Source organism: Molossus molossus, unplaced genomic scaffold (genome assembly GCF_014108415.1).
Source record: "Molossus molossus isolate mMolMol1 unplaced genomic scaffold, mMolMol1.p scaffold_m16_p_10, whole genome shotgun sequence".
NCBI lineage: Eukaryota > Metazoa > Chordata > Mammalia > Chiroptera > Molossidae > Molossus > Molossus molossus.
Window position 1 is genome coordinate 74564797 of NW_023425345.1, and position 19223 is coordinate 74584019.

A 19223-nucleotide genomic window follows, 5' to 3' on the forward strand; every position below is an offset into this window, starting at 1 on the left:
TTTAACAGTATTCAGTAAATATTCTGCTTACTGAGGATTACCTTTTTTTCTTTTAGTTCTGGTTGGAAAGTTATTTATTCTACTTTTACTCTTTGATATTATTCTTAGCTCATACTTTGATGTTTTTTTTTTTTTAGAAAGGAAGGGGGAGAGAGAGAGAGAAACATTGATATAAGAGAGAAACATTGATTGGCTCCCTCCTGCATACCCTGCACTGGGGATCAAGCCTGCAACCCTAGCATGTGCCCTGACCAGAATTGAACCTGGGCCTCTCAGTCCATGGGAAGATGCTCAGTCCACTGAGCCACACTGGCTGGGCATTGATAATATCTTTTTTTTTTTTTTTTAATCCTCATTTTGTTCAGATAGAGTGGATATAGTGGGAGGGAGGGAGAGAGAGAGAGAAACATTGACGTGAAAGGGACACACCGAGTGGTTGCCACTCGCATGACCCATCCAGGGCCAGGAACAAACTGCAACCAAGGTACATGCTCTTAGCAGGAACTGAACCTGGGTCTCTGGACCGCAGGCCGACGCTCTGACTGCTGAGCCAAACTGGCCAGGGCGAGAATATCTTGACATAAAGGGTATCCAACATAGAACTGGCAGTTATAAATGTTGAAAGAATAACATCCCTCTAGCAAAGATTGCCTGCTTGCTATAGCTGAAGGAACCAGGTGAAGGCACTATTTTTGATTTTTGCTCTTTCTTGGTATTTTCTAGAACTGAAAATGTGTGGCTATAATGGCTCCATCCCTTCTGTGGAATCATTACACCAAGAAGTCTCAGTCTTGGTCCCTGACCCCACAGTGAGCTGCTTAGATGATCCTTCACATCTTTCTGATCAACTGGAAGACACTCCAATCCTCAGTGAAGTCTCTCTGGAGCCCTTTAACACCCTGGCACCAGGTAGGCTTTGAGGTTGCCTCCCTTCAACTTAACCGTGCAGAGGATAGCTAGCTTTTGCCACCTGGAATATATAGTAAACCAAGGAAGGATTCTGAGGCATTGAGACCTCCAGATATTCCTGTGGCAGACTACAGTCTCATGCCACTGGTCTGACTGGGCCAATTGCACTCTGAGCTGAATTGGTTCATTTCCCAGGTTCTCTCCCAGTGTTCCTTTTGGCCAAGAGCCCTGGGCTTTAATAATTCATTGGATAGGGACTTATTACCACACAGTTGGGCTGTTTGGGTTCTTACTAAGTAGAAAGAAGACATTTGCCAGTGAACAGTTACCTTTTACCCCACTGAAGGATAAGGCCTATTTTATGATGGATGCTAGAATTTTGTATCGGTCTGTGGTTATTATAGGTCCAGTGCTTTTCCCTTTATTTCCACTTCATGTGATCCCTATAGCCTGTTGACTTTATTCTTTCATGGGAGGACTGTAAAATTTCCCTAATTTATTGTTAGAAAGAACCTTCATTCTGTGGAAACTAGAAGTAGATATATTCAGATAAGTATTTCTTAAATCTTACTTTCTGATTTTTCTGCCCCCTGAAGAGCCAGTAAGTGGAGGACTCTATGGTATAGATGACACGGAGCTGATGGATGCAGAGGATAAGCTGCCTCTTGAGGACAGCCCTGTGATCTCTGCCCTTGATTGTCCTTCCCTCAATAATGCCACTGCCTTCAGTCTCCTGGCAGATGACAGTCAAACTTCAGCGTCTATCTTTGCCAGCCCCACCTCTCCACCTGTCCTTGGGGAATCTGTCCTACAAGGTGAGTGAGAAGACATAGGACAAAGAAAGTCCTTGACCTGGGAAAAAGTGAATGAACACATTGCATAGTTAGGGCATTAGGGGTGGGATGTCTGTGAAAGCACCTTGCTGGGAGCTGAGGGGGATATGGGATAGTGTGTGGTGAGACTTAAAAAGGCACAGGTTGCTCCACTCTAACTTCTGCCCTGTGCCCAAAAGGACTTGTGAGACTTGGAGTTTGCAGGAAAAAGGAGGCCAGAGGCCTTACTGGCTTCAGGTAAAATGTATTTCCTTACACAGTGACAGCAGCAGCTTTGCCCTTTAACCTTCATGACTGGTTGGAGAGGACAGCCAGAGGCTAATTCTCTTTTATCAACTCTAGGGAAAGCCCTTGAAGTAACCCTGTTTATCTTAGTCCAGGTTTGATTAAGGAGGCTCTTATTTTATATGACACCATTTTTTGTTTTTTGTATACCCATCCTGTCCCTTTGGATTCCAGATAACAGCTTTGACCTGAATAATGGTAGTGATGCAGAACAGGAAGAAATGGAGACCCAGGCGGCTTCAGACTTCACACCACCTCTGACCCAGCCAGCCCCTGACCAGTCATCCACTATTCAGCTACATCCAGCAGCCTCACCAGCAGTCTCACCAACAGCCTCCCCACCAATCTCACTAGCAGTTTGTCCAACAGCCTCTCCAGAAGTCTCCCCGGCAGTTTCTCCATCAGCCTCCCCGGAAATCTCCCCAGCAGCCTTCCCAACAGTCTCGCCAGATTCCTCACCAGCCTTCCCGCCAGTCTCCTTAGAAGTTTCCTTGACGGCCTCCCCGGTGACCTCCCCAAAAGCATCCACTGCAGCTTCCCCTGCAGCTGTCTTCCCACCAGCCTCCCCAGCAAATAAGGATATCATCAGCTTCCCTAAAACCACTGTTGACCTGGAAGAGATTACTGGAGAGGGAGTTACTACTACTGGTGGTGGTGAGTCTCTAGATTCTGTTCCATCCCCAGCTGGTTCCAGGAGAAGTTTCTGTTGCATGTGGTATTTATTTAGCCCTTCCCTGATGGCCTATTGTTTCATTATTATGCTGAATTCTTAATTTGGGTGTTTCTTATTTTTCTCCCAAGGTGATGTCCTAAGGAGACGAATTGCTACCCCAGAAGAAGTTCGTCTTCCCCTTCAACATGGGTAAATGCTCTGGTTTGCTACATGCATTGACCTTGACAGACTTAATAAATGACTCTAGAAAGAAGGGAAGGGAACTCCTCATCTGAGATGGGGAGGAATGGACTAGACAAGAGTGGATTAAAGGACAGTTATCTGCAATGAGAATGTTTCTCATGAGATTTCTAGGCTTTCCTTCTTCCTCTTTCAGAATCCGCCTCCCATCACCTATTCTTTCCTCATCTTGTGGCCCCTCAGTTTTTTCTTAGAGGGCTACAGCTATTGCCATGTCCAAATCCAGATGGTGACCCCAAGGCTCAGATATCCAAATAGCTGACTTGTTCTATATGTTTAGGAAATGGCTAGCAGTGAATGAGGAGTGGCTTAGTCCCAATGAGTTGGGATTTTTTTTTTTAATGCTGTTCAGAGAGGTAAAGGCAGGAATAGTATGTGACCAAAATGAACAAGCCTCTGACACCAAGGGACTTGTAAGAATCAATGCCTTCCAGATCTTCTCCACCCCTGCCCCTCTAGGTTACTTGTGGTCACCAAGTCTGAGTTCTGCTTCAAGTTTTGAGAGAAAGATAAGGCTTAGTCTTAGGATAATCTGTTGCTCAGAACACAGAGTTCTTTACTAAACCCTGGCCTGCGGAGTCATTTTATGGAGTCGGCAGTGAGTTTACTCTTCTTCTTGCCTCGCCACCCTCTTCATTTCTGCCTTTATTCCCTTAGGTCTTCATCTTCTTTATTGGAAATCCAGTAATTGCCCTGAATGGCATCGGTGATGGGGGTTTCTGGCTGCTCGTATCACTGACTTTGTAAAGGGAGGGGTGGAGGCCTTTCTGGGCTTGTGCAGTTTTGCTTTTCCCTGAGGCCCTGTGGGGTTTGTGGAGCTCAGACCTGCTGTCTAGCCAAGCTTGTGTCTCATGCTGTGTTTGCATCTACATACAGTTCTAGTGAGAGAGAAGTGGGTAGGGTCATCTTCCCTGTGGGCTTTGATCCTGGGTGGTTTGAGAGTGGGTAGGGGTGTGACCTGGCGGCAGGGCCCGTGTGTTTCTCTGGCAGGTGGCGGAGAGAGGTACGCATCAAGAAGGGCAGCCACCGATGGCAGGGGGAGACCTGGTATTACGGCCCCTGTGGGAAGAGGATGAAACAGTTCCCGGAAGTGATCAAGGTAATGTAGATTTCATGGGCTTTTTAAGCGAAGTATAGATTTCTTTCTTGGGTCCAGTAGTAATAGGCTGGCATTGTCTGTTCTTGTGCTATTGCTGGTCAAAAAGTTTGGTAGGGCTATGACTTCATGAATGCTATTTTATCTGTTCCTTTTAGTACCTGAACCGCAATGTGGTACACAGTGTTCGCCGTGAGCACTTCAGCTTCAGTCCCCGAATGCCTGTTGGAGATTTTTTTGAAGAGAGAGACACACCAGAGGTACAGACCCAAGGGTTAATACACTTTTGTCTCTGAGAAAGGATTGGTGGATAGGCTGCAGGTTTCTTCTTTTTTTTTTTTTTGTTAATCCTCATCCGAGAATATTTTTTCACTGATTTTTAGGTAGAGTGAAAGGGAGGGAGGGAGAGGGAGAGAGAAACATTGGTTGCCTCCTGCAGGACTCATATGGGGCTAGGGATTGAATCTGCAACCCCAGTATGTGCTCTTGACCTGGAATCAAACCTGCGACCCTTTGGTCCACAGGCTGACACTAACCACTGAGTCAAACCAGCTGCAGCTTCCTTTTTGTGGGGTTTAGAGGTTCTGGGGCATTGAATGGTTCACAGGGTGAGGTGACTTGCGCTGACTCCCTCCCATTGTAACAGTCTTCCTCATTATCTTAGGGCTTGCGGTGGATACAGCTGTCAGCAGAGGAGATCCCATCCAGGATTCAGGCAATTACTGGGAAACGGGGCCGACCTCGAAACACTGAGAAGGCCAAGATCAAGGAAGTTCCCAAGGTGAAACGGGGCCGAGGAAGGCCACCCAAGGTCAAAATCACTGAGCTGTTGAATAAGACAGACAACCGCCTCCTAAGGAAACTGGAGGCCCAAGGTACAGTGGGGCATTTTTTTTTCCAATTACAGTTGACATTCAATATTACTTTATATTAGTACGGCGTAGTTAGACAGTTATATAATTTATGAAGTGATTCTCCCAATAATTCTAGTACCCATGTGGCATTATACATAGACATCACAATATCATTGACTGTATTCTCTATGGCAGCGATTTTCAACTTTTTTCATCTCTTGGCACACGCTAACTAATTACTAAAATTCTGCGACACACCAAAAAATACATTTTTTGCCAATCTGACCCAAAAAAAGGTATAATTTTGATTCATTCTCATTAAACAGCTCTTGTTGTGTTGGCTATGGTCATTTTTTAATTTGACAATCTAAAGGAAAAGAGGTCAGTGCCCCTGATTAAATAGGTATTGCATGTTTTAAAAATTCTTGCAACAGCCCTGGCCGGTGTGGCTCAGCGGTTAGAGCGTCGGCCTGCGGTCCGGAGAGACCCGGGTTCGGTTCCCGCTAAGGGCACGTACCTCGGTTGCAGTTTGTCCCCGGCCCTGGTTGGTCGTGAGGGTGGCAGCCACTCGATGTGTTTCTTTCACATCGATGTTTCTCTCTCTCTCTGTTCCTCTCTCTCCCTCCCACTCTACCTGAACAAAAAATGGAAAAGTGTCCTCGGGTGAGGATAAAAAATAAATAAATAAAATAAAAAATTCTTGCAACATACCAGTTGAAAATAGCTGCCACTGAGCCAAACTGGTTAGGGTGTGTATCTTCAGATAGAGTGGGAGGGAGAGAGAGAGAAACATTGACATGAGAGGGACATATCGACTGGTTGCCTTCCACACAACCCCTACCAGGGATAGGGACGAACCACAACCGAGGTACATGCCCTTGACTGGAATCAAACCCGCGACTCATTGATTTACAGGCCGATGCTCTAACCACTGAGAAAACTGGCCAGGGCAAGTCACTTAAATTTTATTTAATTTTTTGGTACATGCCCCTAGTGTACCAAACTTGGGACTCTCTGGTTCGCAGGCCGATGCTCCAACCGCTGAACCAAACAGGCCAGGGCATCACTTATATTTTAATAGAAGCCTATAGTGGTTCATCTGCAGATAATATCTGTCTAATTTAGAGGATTGTTGTATAGATGTGGTAGTGTTTCTATGCCAGAATAGAATAGATACTATCATATCAAAAACAATTCTAAAACACTTTGTTGTTTTCAGAATCACACTTCGTTATTCAGTTTTCCAAAGGGGAAGAAACTCAGATCTTTCCTTGGAACAAGATGTTAGGAACTGAGAAGAAGCAACTGCTCTGACAGGGTGGAACTGATTCCACTGAGATGTCCGTTACTTGGGCCCTTTCTTTCTCACACATTCTTGGATAATCAGTGCTTCCAAGTCGAGACCATCCTCTTTTCCTGGCAGTTTGGTTTTGTCTCTTTTCTATGCTCTGAAATCAGTCAGTAGGTTGCTGCCCTTGTCAGATAGCCTGAGAGATGGATAGGCTTTGAAGCTACTCTGCCCATCGTGGCCTCTAGGACCCCTTCTAAAGCAATGCAGTCTGTTCCAGGGGCTGGTGCCTCTGGGTCGGAGATACCATTTGAAGTCTTTGTTCTACTTCCAAAGCATATGCCTCTCCTTCATTCCCCGCCACCCCACCCCTAATATTTTATTTTGTATACTTAAAAAAAAAGCCCTGGCCAGTGTGGCTCAGTTGGTGGGAGCATGGAAAGGTTGGTAGTTCAATTCCTGGTCAGGGTCCATGCCCGGGTTGCTGGCTTGATCCCTGGTAGGGATGTGCAGGAGGCAGCCGATCCATGTTTTGCTCTCATTGATGTTTTTCTCTCTCTCTCCCCCTTTCTCTAAAAATCAATTTTAAAACCTTTTTAAAGGTTTTTAGAAATAAATAAATCTTAAAACAACAACTACTTCTGGATTCTCCAGGGAGTTGCTTGGGAAGCCAACTTTATGAAAGCATGTATTGCTCTGGATGCCTGCCAGAGATCGGTCTGCTCGCCTCACTCTTTTTATTTCTGTCCTCGCAGAAACACTGAATGAGGAGGATAAAGCAAAGATGAGTAAAATCAAGAAGAAGATGAAGCAGAAGGTGCAACGTGGAGAGTGTCAGACTACTACCCAAGGGCAGGTGAGGGACATCAGAGGTAACACAGCGGGTTAATAATTCTTATTAACAACCAGCTCTTTTTTCTCCTTTTCCAACATCTGCCATCCTCCTTTTATCAAGCATACCTTGATTTCTTGGAATTTTTTTTTTTTAGCTTGATGTATAGAATTGGGCTTGTTCGGTAATAATATGGGCATCTCCAGGGTGAGAGAAATGACCGATTGCTAACCTCTTATCCCATCTCTCACCTCTGCTCCCCAGAACCCTTGTCTTTTTTTCTTTTCTTTATTGATTTTAGAGAGAGAGGAAAGGATAGATAGAGAGAGATAGAAACATCAATGAGAGAGAACATCAGTTGGCTGCCTCCTGTATGCCCCCCACTGGGGATCTGGCCCACAACCTGGGCATGTGCCCTGACCTGGACTTGAACCGGCGACCTCTTGGTGCATGGGTTGAAGCTCAACCACTGAACCACACCGGCCGGGCCCAAGCAGAGATGCTTTCAGAATTTGAGGAGAAATGACTTCCCTTATGGTTACAGGCCAGAAACAAGCGGAAACAAGAGACCAAGAGCTTAAAACAGAAGGAAGCTAAGAAGAAATCCAAGGTAGGTGCTATACACACAAGTATAACTGTGAAATCACCAAATTGATTTTGCAAGACATTTGTGAGCTGGTCTTTTTTTTTTTTTTTTTTTAAATCCTCACCCAATAATATTTTGCCGTGGAGTTTTAGAAAGAGTGGGAAGAAGGGAGGGGGAGAGAGAGGTAGAAAAAAAATATGGATGTGAGAGAGACACATCAGTTGGCTGCCTCCTGCACAACCCTCACCATGGCCGGGGATCGAACCTGCAACCAAGGTACATGTCTTTGATGAGTAATCGAACCCTCAACCCTTTGGTCCGAGGGTTGACGCTTGAACCACTGAGCCAAACTGGCTAGGGCAAGTTGGTCTTTTTTTATAGTTAACATTTCTGGGCTCTGGGGTGGGAGGATGGGGAACAAGGAATGGTGGTTACTGGAATCTTTATGGCACTCTTGATTCCTTTCTCGCGTTGGTAGGCTGAGAAGGTAAAGACAAAGCAGGAAAAACTGAAGGAAAAAGGCAAGAGGGAGAAGAAGGAGAAGGTAAAAATGAAGGAAAAGGACGAGGTGGCCAAAGCTAAGCCAGCCAGTAAAGCAGATAAAACACTGGTGACACAGAGGTGCTTGGAGGAGCGGCAGAGGCAGCAGATGATCTTGGAGGAGATGAAGAAGCCCACAGAGGATATGTGTCTGACTGACCACCAGGTACTGAGGAGAGAATAACAGGTCCTAGGTCGTGGAGGGGCAGTTATGAAGACACTTTGATTAAAGGAAGGACCTCCTAGATATCCAATGTTGTCTTTCAGTCTGTTTGACAGAACCCCCTACCACTTCTATCCTTACAGCCTCTGCCTGACTTCTCACGCATCCCTGGTCTGATCCTGCCTAGTGAGGCCTTCTCAGACTGCTTGACCATTGTGGAGTTCCTGCACAGCTTCGGCAAGGTGCTGGGCTTTGACCCTGCCAAAGATGTACCTAGCTTAGGGGTCCTGCAAGAGGGACTCCTTTGTCAAGGCGACAGCATGGGTGAGGTGCAAGACTTGTTGGTGCGGCTCCTCAAGACTGCACTCTACGATCCTGGCCTGCCCTCCTACTGTCAGGTGAGGTCCTTTCTGAAGCAGGTTGGGAGGGCTTTGGATCCAGTGCCTGTCTCAGTTTTGCTTTCTCTTTAAGTTAAACATATGAAAGCCCTTCCCTAAAGTGATCAGTATAAGTGAAGAGAGATATAATTTGTTTTCCTTGTGTTTTTTCCTTCTGTTTCTTTTTCCTTCTTGACCTCCCTCTGCTTTTTTTTTTTAACTCCTTTTCTTATGCACCATTTCTTTGTCCTTTTTTAATTTTTATTCTAGCTGCTTTCATTATTTTCCTATCTTAACCCCAGTTCTCCTATATTTTCCTGTAACAGATTCATGCAACTTGTTGTTCCTCTTTCTCTTTTAACTTTCATTATGTTCTCCTCCAAACAGTCTTTAAAGATCTTGGGGGAAAAGGTGTCGGAGATCCCACTGACAAGAGACAATGTATCTGAGATCCTGCGCTGCTTCCTCATGGCATATGGAGTGGAACCAGGCCTCTGTGACAGTCTGCGCACCCAGCCTTTTCAGGCCCAGTCACCCCAACAGAAAGCTGCTGTCCTGGCCTTCCTTGTACATGAGCTCAATGGCTCCACCCTCATCATCAAGTGAGGGGCAGGGGTGGGACTGTTATATGCCTCAGTCAGAGTCGGATGAGGGAGGGGTTGGCCATCTAGAGTCTTGGGTGATGTGTATCCACTGACATGCTCTGGAGATACTGGAGTGACTTGGGACCGAATCTTAGTGCCATCTTTGGAGAACCTAAGCCTTCCTCTGCCATTCATTCAATCTAGGCTTTAGGCTAAAACTTCCTATTCAGCTACAGCCCCTTTACCCTTGAGCATCTCTTCTTTTTTGTGTGTTGCCACTTCTACCTCAAAATCCCATTCCCTGTTCTCCTGCAGTGAGATTGACAAGACTCTGGAGAGTATGTCCAGCTACAGGAAAAACAAGTGGATTGTTGAAGGCCGGCTCCGGAGGTAGGGACAGGACAGAGGGTAGAGTCCAGAGAAGGGGGGCGGAAGGGTAAAGCATAGCCAGGACTTTTGCCCGGAACTTGATGTTTTTGGTCCCTCCCCTGGGGTTGGGACCTTACTCAGGGCTCAAGATGGCTTAGAGTCCAGGTGTTCCTTTTGTGGTGGTATCACACGTTCCTCAGCATAGTTTCCCTTATTCTCTATTTCAAGACTGAAAACTGCTCTGGCCAAGCGAACTGGGAGAACTGAGATAGAGATGCAGGGGCCAGAGGAAGGCCTAGGGCGGAGGCGCAGCTCTCGGATCATGGAGGAGACTAGTGGCATGGAAGAGGAAGAGGAGGAGGAGAGTACAACAGCTGTCCATGGCCGTAGGGGTCGGAAAGATGGAGAGGTACTGGCCCTAGACCAAGGAAAATTGGAGTTGGAAAATGGAATATAGTTGACTCTTGAACAACATGGGTTTTAGCTGTGTGGGTCCACTTATATGCAGAGTTTTAAAAACAAATACACAGTCAGCCCTCCATATCCATGAGTTTTGTATCTATGAATTCAACCAACTATGGATCAAAAACAGTATATAGTTTCAGTCCGCAGTTGGGAGTCTGAGTGTATGCATTATTCTACACTATTTTATATAAGAGACTTGAGCATCTACAGATTTTGGTATCCACAGGGCGTCCTGGAACAAATCCCCTGCAGACACCAAGGGACAATTGCAGTTTAGTTTTGGGGGAGTAAAAAATTATATGTGAATTTTTGATGTGGGAAGGGCGGGTGTCAGCATTCTTAACCCCTCGTTGTTCAAGGGTCAAATGCATTTCTCTTATATCTGGTAATTCCTTTTCCCTCGGTGTCCACTTGTTTCTTCTCCAGGTTGATGTCACAGCATCCAGCATCCCAGAGCTAGAACGTCAGATAGAAAAACTCAGCAAGGTATTGTCTTCTAACTTCCCAGGAACTAGAGATAGGGCTTGGGCGAGAATCGATCACTTTATGAGTTGGGCCCAAATGGTATCAATTTTATAGGGAAGCTGAGATCCACTGCCCTTTTTCTAAGTACTGGATGAAGTCATCACTGTCACTTTGGAAATGTGTTTTTTATTCATCTTCTTTTCCCACTGTCTACACAGCGTCAGCTCTTCTTTCGCAAAAAGCTGCTTCACTCATCCCAGATGCTTCGGGCATTCTCCTTGGGTCAGGACCGCTATAGACGCCGCTACTGGGTGTTGCCCTACTTGGCTGGTATCTTTGTGGAAGGAACCGAGGGGAGCTTAGGTAGGTGTTTCATGGGAGCCTGAATTGAGACCTGTCGAACAAAAGTTAAATAATTCTGTTTCCTCTGTCTAGTCATTTAGGCATCTTTCATTTTCTGAGAATCAGCGCAGCATAGTAGTTTAGAGCATAGACTGTGGAGTAAGACTGCCTACTTACTTGCTCTGCCATTTACCCAGCTGTATGCTTCAGTTTCCTGATTTGTAAAATGGAGACGGTAATAGTATGTATACTTCATAGGGATATTGAGAGGTTTACGAGTTAGTGTTCTTAGAATAGTGCTTAACACGTTGGTTCTTCATAAATATTAGCTTACAGTTATGCTGTTGATGATGATTACTCGGAAGAATAGTATTTCTTTCCCAGATAACTGTGTTCATTGGCATATAAATTGTGTCAGTAGAATCTCAAAAAAGGGATTAAGACCAAGAGAAAAAGAAAGTGTATATTTGCCTGGCCGGTTTGGCTCAGCTGTTAGAGAGTCAGCCTGCGGTCCAGAGAGACCCGGGTTCAGTTCCCATTAAGGGCGTGTACCTCGGTTGCAGTTTGTCCCCGGCCCTGGTTGGTTGTGCGGGTGGCAGCCACTCAATGTGTCCCTTTCACATCCATGTTTTGCTTTCTCTTTCTCCCTCCCACTCTTTCTGAACAAAAAAATGGAAAAATGTCCTCAGGTGAGGATTAAAAAAAAAAGTGTATGTCCTGCGTTTATACACCTTCTTTCTTTCCCCTTGTCTATCAGTGTATGCCTTAAGTTCTTTACTTCTCTTTACAGTTCCTGAAGATATGATCAAGCAGGAAACTGACTCCTTAAAAGTGGCATCCCACTCAGCGCCCAGCCCAGCCCCCTTTTCTCTGAAGAGGGAGTCAGCTGGCTCCAGCACATCTGCCAGTTCTCCTGCCCGGGCCCGAGGCCGACCTCGGAAAACTAAGCCTGGGTCTATGCAACCTAGGCACCTTAAATCCCCTGTCAAGTGTCAGGGTTCAGAAGAGCCCCAAGCCCAACTTCAGCCCGAGTCTCGGCCCCACTCTCCACTTTATGCTTATGCCCAACCCCAGCTTCATTCTCATCCTCCAACCCATAATGGGTTCCTGGAGCCAGAAGGCTCCCTTTTGTCTCTGGGTCAGAGCCAGCATGACCTCAGCCAGTCAGCCTTCCTGTCTTGGCTGAGCCAGACTCAGAGCCACGGCTCCCTGCTGAGCAGCTCAGTCCTCACACCTGATAGCAGCCCTGGAAAACTGGATCCGACCCCATCACAGCCCCCGGAGGAGCCAGAGCCTGAAGAGGCAGAATCCAACTCTGATTCTCAAGCTCCCTGGTTTAACTTCTCAGCCCACATGCCCTGCAATGCTGCCCCTACACCACCCCCTGCAGTTTCTGAGGACCAGCCCACTCCCTCCCCTCAGCTACCTGTCTCCTCCAAGCCAGTAAGTAGCCAGGATTCGTGGTATGCACTTGATTTCATCTTGCCACAGGCTCCATTGCCTGGCTATGGACTGTTGCTAAAATTGGGGGAAAGGAGAGGAGGCCATTAGGGTCCTATAAACATGAAAAAACCCTCATCCCTTTATGTTCCATCTCACGCACAGGTGAATAGACCCAGTGCTGCCAACCCCTGTTGTCCAGTGCAGCTCTCTTCCACCCCCTTGCCTGGGGTGGCTCCTAAGAGGAGAGCAGGAGACCCTGGTGAAACACCACAGAGTCCCACAGGGCTGGGACAGCCAAAACGGAGGGGGAGACCTCCCAGTAAGTTCTTCAAACAGATGGAGCAGCGTTACCTAAACCAGCTGACAGCCCAGCCTGTTCCTCCTGGTGAGTGATTTTGGGGTGCAGTGGGAATAAGAGTACAGGTAGCAGTGGCATCAAATGTGGGCCATGTGATTCATGCTGATTCCTACCCCAACCCACATACATAAACTGTTTACACAGAGATGGGCTCAGGCTGGTGGTGGATCCGAGATCCTGAGACATTGGATGCCACGCTCAAGGCCCTGCACCCCCGAGGTATCCGAGAAAAGGCACTTCACAAACATCTAAATAAGCACAGGGACTTCTTAAAGGAAGTCTGCCTACGGCCTTTAACTGGTAAGACAGATATTTAGATCCAGCCCGAGTTTAAGAGCCCAAGGTAAATGATGAGTTGTGGACAGTGGCCTGATAGGCCTTTCTTTTTGCCTCTGTCTTCTCAGATTCCATCTTTGAGCCCAGTCAGTTATCTGCTTCTCAAGAAGGGATTATGAGTTGGTCCTCCAAAGAGAAGACATGTGAGACAGACCTGGCTGTGCTTCAGTGGGTAGAGGAGCTGGAACAGCGGGTTATCTTGTCTGATCTGCAGATTCGGGTACAGCAGGGCTGGCACTGGGTAGGGGGTTGTTGAAGGGAGGGCATTAATCTCTTGGGGAAAACCCTTGGGTCTCTCCTTCACAAGTGATCTCCCGTGAACTTAATGGGTCACATTTTTTTCTATGTTTAATTTTCATTCTTTACAATGAGGAGTGTTCTCTCTCCTACCTGCAGGGCTGGACATGTCCTAGCCCAGACTCTGTTCGTGAAGACTTGGCCTACTGTGAGCATTTACCTGACTCCCAGGAGGATATCACCTGGAGAGGTCGAGGCAGGGAAGGACTGGCTCCCCAACGTAAAACTACCAACCCTCTGGACCTGGCTGTGATGCGACTGGCTGCCCTGGAGCAGAATGTGGAGCGGCGGTACCTACGGGAGCCCCTCTGGCCAGCTCACGAGGTTGTGCTGGAGAAGGCCCTGCTCAGCACACCCAGTGCTGCCCCTCAGTGCACCACTACAGAGATGTGAGTGACAACCCCCTGCCGCCATTCTTGGTCTTGGGAAGAAGGGATAAGTTTAATGGATGCGGCTCATCCAAAGATCACCACTTTCTCCCTCCAGATCATATGAGATCACCCCTCGAATTCGGGCCTGGCGCCAGACACTTGAGCGGTGCCGGAGTGCAGCCCAGGTGTGCTTGTGCCTGGGCCAGCTGGAGAGGTCCATTGCCTGGGAGAAGTCCGTCAACAAAGTGGTAAGAGGCTGGGAGAGCCTGGGAAGGCTGGGGAACCAGCCAGCCCAAGTGGGTGGGGTCACTGGCAGATAGAAGGCTCACCCTGTCTCCTCATAACCTTGGTCTAGACCTGTCTAGTGTGCCGAAAAGGTGACAATGATGAGTTTCTTCTGCTTTGTGATGGGTGTGATCGTGGCTGCCACATATACTGCCATCGGCCCAAGATGGAGGCTGTTCCAGAGGGAGATTGGTTCTGTGCTGTCTGTTTGACCCAGGTGAGCCTTCTGCTCTCATTTGCACTCCTAAGCAGAAGTTGGAGATTTTTTTCTCGTCCTTTTTACCACCAGTCCTACAAGTACCACTTTTTACCATGTCTTCAGTCTCTCCTTGGAAAGATCTTTAAACTAGATGTTAGAAGACCTGACTTCCTGAGTTCTGGCCCTTCATTGGACAAGTCACACACATTCTCTGGCCTCACTTCCTTCCTTCTATAAATTGGGAGTGATTATACCTTGCCCTTTACATGCCTTATTGGGTTATGTGAATAATTTCACATGCTGGCTTATGTGTGAAAGTATTTGGAAGCCTTTTCAATCACACTGAGACATGTAGGAGTTATAATGAACTTGAGGGAAAGCTGAGTACATCTCCAGATGTTGCTGATCTCATCTTTTTTTCTATCCGTAGCAGGTAGAGGGAGAATTCACTCAGAAGCCTGGCTTCCCAAAACGAGGCCAAAAGCGGAAAAGTGGTTATGTGCTGAACTTCCCAGAGGGCGATGGCCGCCAACGCCGTGTACTGTCCAGGGGCCGAGAAAGCCCAGCAGTGCCTCGGTACTCAGAAGAAGGGCTGTTCCCATCAAAGCGGCGGCGACTCTCTATGCGGAACCACCACAGTGATCTCACATTTTGCGAGTGAGTGAATTCTGGGGACAGTTGGCTCTACCTTTGCCAAAGGGCTGGGAGGGGTCAATGTATTTGCTTCCTGAGATGCAGCCATCATTGTTCCTTTAATGGTAGGATTATCTTGATGGAGATGGAGTCCCATGATGCAGCCTGGCCTTTTCTGGAGCCTGTGAACCCACGTTTGGTGAGTGGGTACCGGCGCATTATCAAAAACCCTATGGATTTTTCCACTATGAGGGAGCGGCTGCTCCGAGGAGGGTAAGTAGACATCAGCAACTCTCTTGGCTCCTCTGTTCCTACTCTGTAAGTCCTACCCAATTCACAGCTTGGCCTTTACCCCTGCCCAGGTACACCAGCTCAGAGGAGTTTGCGGCTGATGCACTCCTGGTCTTTGACAACTGCCAGACCTTCAATGAGGATGACTCTGAAGTGGGCAAGGCTGGGCACATCATGCGACGCTTCTTTGAGAGCCGCTGGGAGGAGCTTTATCAGGGAAAACAGGCCAATCTGTGAGGCAAGGGTGGTGGGGAGTCACCTGTGGCATCTCCCCCTGCCCTCCAAACAAAAAACCCTGCCATTCTCACCTGCTGATGCTGCCCTTGGTCTCAACTCAAGTCTGAGATAATCTCTGATATTTGACTCTACCTTTGGCAGCACCCTATACATCCTCTTAACCCTACACCCTTTCTCCCTTTCCTCCTCTTGCTCCTCCAATAAGAGGGGCAGAGATGAGATCCTTCTGGACTGAAAGCCAAAAAAAAGAAAGAAAAAAATTTTTTTCTTTTTTGTTTTATTTCCTAATTAAAAATGAGGGAGGAGGAAAGAAGTCCCTACTTCCTCCCAGCTTCCTCTCCTTCCCTGTACATGCCCCAGCATTCTGGGGCTATTTAACAATAGCAATAGTTCTAGTGAATGTGTGAAACCGAGAAACACTCTGTACTGTGTGTGGACCCGCAGTGACGGCCAGTAAAGTGGACTTAATTCCCAAGTGTGTCGAGCCGGACACCGGGCCCTGAACATGCTGCTTCCATGTTCAGTCCCTCCCCTGCTTCTCACTTTCTCAATTTTTCACCTTCCCTCCTCTCCCCTCTTTCAGATCTTCTGTCATCCAATAATGTAAAACTATCGTGTACGGGTTCCTTCATCCTTTTCCAAGTCTTTTTTTCCCTTCAAAGGAAAAAAAGTTCAGAGGTCCCTGTCTTTCTCTCTGTCCTCATTTTCTGCCAATAGCTATCCCCTCTGTAATGTTGGATACTCCTCATGTGCTGAGTTTCTAGCCTTTTCTGAAACTCAGTAGCTGGGAGAGGGCAGGGATACACCCTGGACCCTGGGCCTTGCAGCCTCCTTCCCCCGCCTCTTACCCAAACCTCCCTCTTGGGAACTCCTCAGGGACAACTACTGCTGAGTTTGGGCGCACCCCAAGATAGAGGCCAGGTAGCAATCTATTGGCCTGAGAGAGAGAGAGAGAGAGAGAGAGAGAGATTGAGAGGTAGGGGTGTGTGTGTGTGTGTGTGTGTGTGTGTTGAGAGAGAGGGAGAGAGAAGATGCTGTTAATTGTGCCCTGTATTGTTGGAAGGCATCCATTCAGTTTCCCCAAGTATCTGTTTTTATTCCCATATTTCCCATTGTTTCAAACCATCATATTTTTGTTTTTGGGAAACCATAGGAACAGTTTTTCTGGGTACAAGGTTGCATCTCTCTTCTCCCTCTCCCAGTCATTTCTGTTCCAGCCTCTAAACTGTGCAATCTTTCAGCAGAAACTCCCTCTCCTTTCAGTAGCTTTGAGTCTTAAGGTTTTGCAGGGAGAGGGGTAGAACTGGATTTTTCCTAATCCCATGAGCTTCTGTGGGTTTAGCTGTGCTTTCCTTCCCTTATCTACTTCACACCCCAGGACCCTGGAGCACAAGAGAGTAGGGAGGAGGGGTTTTGGGTCCACCACTGCCCTACATGTGACTATGTTCAAGCCCCAACATACGAGAGGAAAGCTGCTAACTCCCAGCTATAGCCATGGGCCCCTGGTCCCCTGCTTTCCTGCTCAGCAGAGCCCCTCCCATCAGAAATTACGGGTACTTGCACTGGGGAGGTGGCTGCTGGCTGGCCCAAGCAGAGAGCTAAGGCACCCAAGAAATGTTCCTGGGGGAGGGGGGTGCCAGGCGAGGTGGAGCATTCCTTGTACTTCTGACAGCACTGAATAGCCACGGGTGGGAGGGCAGTGTAGGTCCTGGGGCAGCCCTTTCTTATTCCTTTATGCCCCTTCTCCTCCATAGCCTATTTCTAAAGTCGCCTTTTTCTGTCAGATAAACCTCAAAACTTTTAATTTTATTTGAGATTTTTTTTTTTTGCTTTTAAATAAGAGGTGGATTGAAGAATATTTGAATTGACTTTATATTATGCATAAATATTTATATTTTATCTAAATAACTGCGCTGTAACGAACTTTGTGTTAGTCAGACATTGAAACTGTTCTAGTTGGGGCTCTTCTTTTCCCCATGGCAGTATTCCCCTGGTATAAAGTGTACGAGAGTAATTTTATTGTTGGAGGCAAGGTGGACAGGGGAGTGAAATCTCAATTGTTCCTACTTTGTGTTCCTCTCCCAGCTCCCGCTTTTCCCTAGGGACCAGGCACTCTTAAGGTGGGTTGGAGTCCTAGCCTCCGTGTGAAGAAATGTGGGGACTGAGGGGGGTTAGGGCATGATCAAAGGGGCCATTTCTCACTTTTCTTTCCTCATCTTCACTGCCCCTTGAGCTAGGTGGATTTTCTCTTCTTGATAAATAAGAGTATTTGGTAGGGAAGGCAGATTAAGAAAGAAACCCACCCCTTACCCTTTTGTTTCCCCTCCCCCTATAAGTCTGGTAACAGGAAGAAACCACACCATCAACACCAACAAGTTTCCATGTTCCTTTTACATCAAAAGGGACTCGACTTTTTATATAACCAAATGTGGTGTTTTAGTGACTTTTTGATAATGTACAGTTTTTTGTGAATTTAAATTTATTTCTTTCTATATTTTTAGGACCAATCTCATTTTTAATAAGGTTAAAAAAAAAAAAGAAAAAAAGTCTAGAGAAAAAACTCCTGTTTTTGCCATGTGATGTTCCACAAGTGCAGCTGTAGAAAAGTGCTTGTCAGTTGAATAAAAACCACATTTGATAGAGATTCAAAAGACTCTGTGTATTTATCTTCCCTTCAGCATAGGTTCTCACACTTGCCTAAAGGGAACACAGGATGTTAGGGTGAGTAGGACTGGTGTGGTGTAGGAGATAGCAGGCAGGACAGCAGCATACCCTTAATCTTCCAAGGTTTATCCCAAACCTGTGCAAGAAGTATCCAGAGCATGATTCCTGCTCTTGAGAATAGAGTTGGGGGGGAGGTCTTAGTGCGTCTGGCCAAGGTCCTGGAGCAACATGGAATTCAGTGTGCCTAGTTCCTGCCTTGTGAGACACGGCTTTGGCGTCCCAAGCTGCCACCTGTATTCCACTAGTAGCAAATCTGGGCCCATCACCAATTTTCCAGCTTCCACCAATGGATAAGACACCAGTGGGTGTAGATGTTTGTGTTTTATTTCAAAACAAAGGTTGAAATGAAACAAAATGAAGCTCTACCACATTGTAAGGAAGGTACATGATACCAAAGGTCAGAAAAGGAAGAATAAGCTAGATGGGTGGCATTGGCATAGAGATGGGAAGAGTATAAAACTAGAAGCCTCTGGATAAAGAAAAAGTGCACAAAATATGCTTGAGTATACATTAAACCTTTTTCCTGTGCTAGGTGATAAGTGCATACAAGAGAGCACTCACCACCCAAAAATTATGTATTGGGGGATAGGACACCAGTTAGGTGATGAGGACTTCTTTACTCAAGCTGGAAAATCTTATCACCCTCTAGACTAGAAGTTTTATTTTGTGGTGAGCCCTCTAATTGGAATAAGATGGAGCAGGAGCATCTGTTCACAGATGCCCTCTTTAGTGCTTGCTTACCTTCTCAGCTATATGGCAGCCACTGGCCAATTCATCCTTTTAAGTTCTGAGCTCTGCTCCAATGCTGGTGTTCCTAGGGGTGGCTCCCAAGCATGAGTTAATATCCTAGGCCAGGCTGTCGTTACACAGTCTCTCCCCCTGGCCTACCACAGCAAGAAATAATTGAAGAGTTCATACCATTCAAGGGTGCCCAGAAACAACCAAAAGAGTTTTGTACTTGATCATGAACTCTTTCTAGCTCCCAGCATCCTAACCCTCATGAAGGGAAGAACAGAGTAAAGGAAAGATGTAAACCAGGAGTTTATGTCCTTGTTCCTCCTACAAAAGGAAGAGAAAGCTGAGTCAATGTGAAGGATCTGCTAAAGCTTGGAAGGACTTAAAATGCAGGTAAGCACAAAAATGGAGTA

General features: G+C 46.7%; 2 protein-coding genes across 4 annotated transcripts in view; one reads left to right on the forward strand and one right to left on the reverse strand.

Annotated features, from left to right (window-relative positions):
* The window catches only part of BAZ2A (bromodomain adjacent to zinc finger domain 2A), a 38927-nt gene extending 20932 nt beyond the window's left edge, over positions 1-17995 (forward strand). For all 3 annotated transcript variants that reach the window (XM_036252698.1, XM_036252699.1, XM_036252700.1), the window contains 26 exons: positions 724-909; positions 1506-1724; positions 2202-2681; positions 2829-2889; positions 3931-4039; positions 4195-4296; positions 4701-4911; positions 6934-7034; positions 7555-7620; positions 8075-8302; positions 8443-8697; positions 9064-9278; positions 9576-9650; positions 9858-10038; positions 10521-10580; positions 10778-10922; positions 11692-12344; positions 12507-12729; positions 12847-13002; positions 13107-13258; positions 13435-13724; positions 13822-13954; positions 14062-14208; positions 14621-14847; positions 14953-15096; positions 15186-17995. In XM_036252698.1, coding sequence (XP_036108591.1) covers positions 724-909; positions 1506-1724; positions 2202-2681; positions 2829-2889; positions 3931-4039; positions 4195-4296; positions 4701-4911; positions 6934-7034; positions 7555-7620; positions 8075-8302; positions 8443-8697; positions 9064-9278; positions 9576-9650; positions 9858-10038; positions 10521-10580; positions 10778-10922; positions 11692-12344; positions 12507-12729; positions 12847-13002; positions 13107-13258; positions 13435-13724; positions 13822-13954; positions 14062-14208; positions 14621-14847; positions 14953-15096; positions 15186-15351 — 4985 coding nt within the window. In that variant the 3' untranslated portion in view covers positions 15352-17995. The remainder of the gene's footprint in view (positions 1-723; positions 910-1505; positions 1725-2201; positions 2682-2828; positions 2890-3930; positions 4040-4194; positions 4297-4700; positions 4912-6933; positions 7035-7554; positions 7621-8074; positions 8303-8442; positions 8698-9063; positions 9279-9575; positions 9651-9857; positions 10039-10520; positions 10581-10777; positions 10923-11691; positions 12345-12506; positions 12730-12846; positions 13003-13106; positions 13259-13434; positions 13725-13821; positions 13955-14061; positions 14209-14620; positions 14848-14952; positions 15097-15185) is intronic.
* Positions 12328-19223, reverse strand: part of RBMS2 (RNA binding motif single stranded interacting protein 2) — a 67280-nt gene continuing 60384 nt past the window's right edge. The window contains exon 14 of the mRNA XM_036252703.1: positions 12328-12419. The gene's annotated coding sequence lies outside the window, so the exon portion shown is untranslated. The remainder of the gene's footprint in view (positions 12420-19223) is intronic.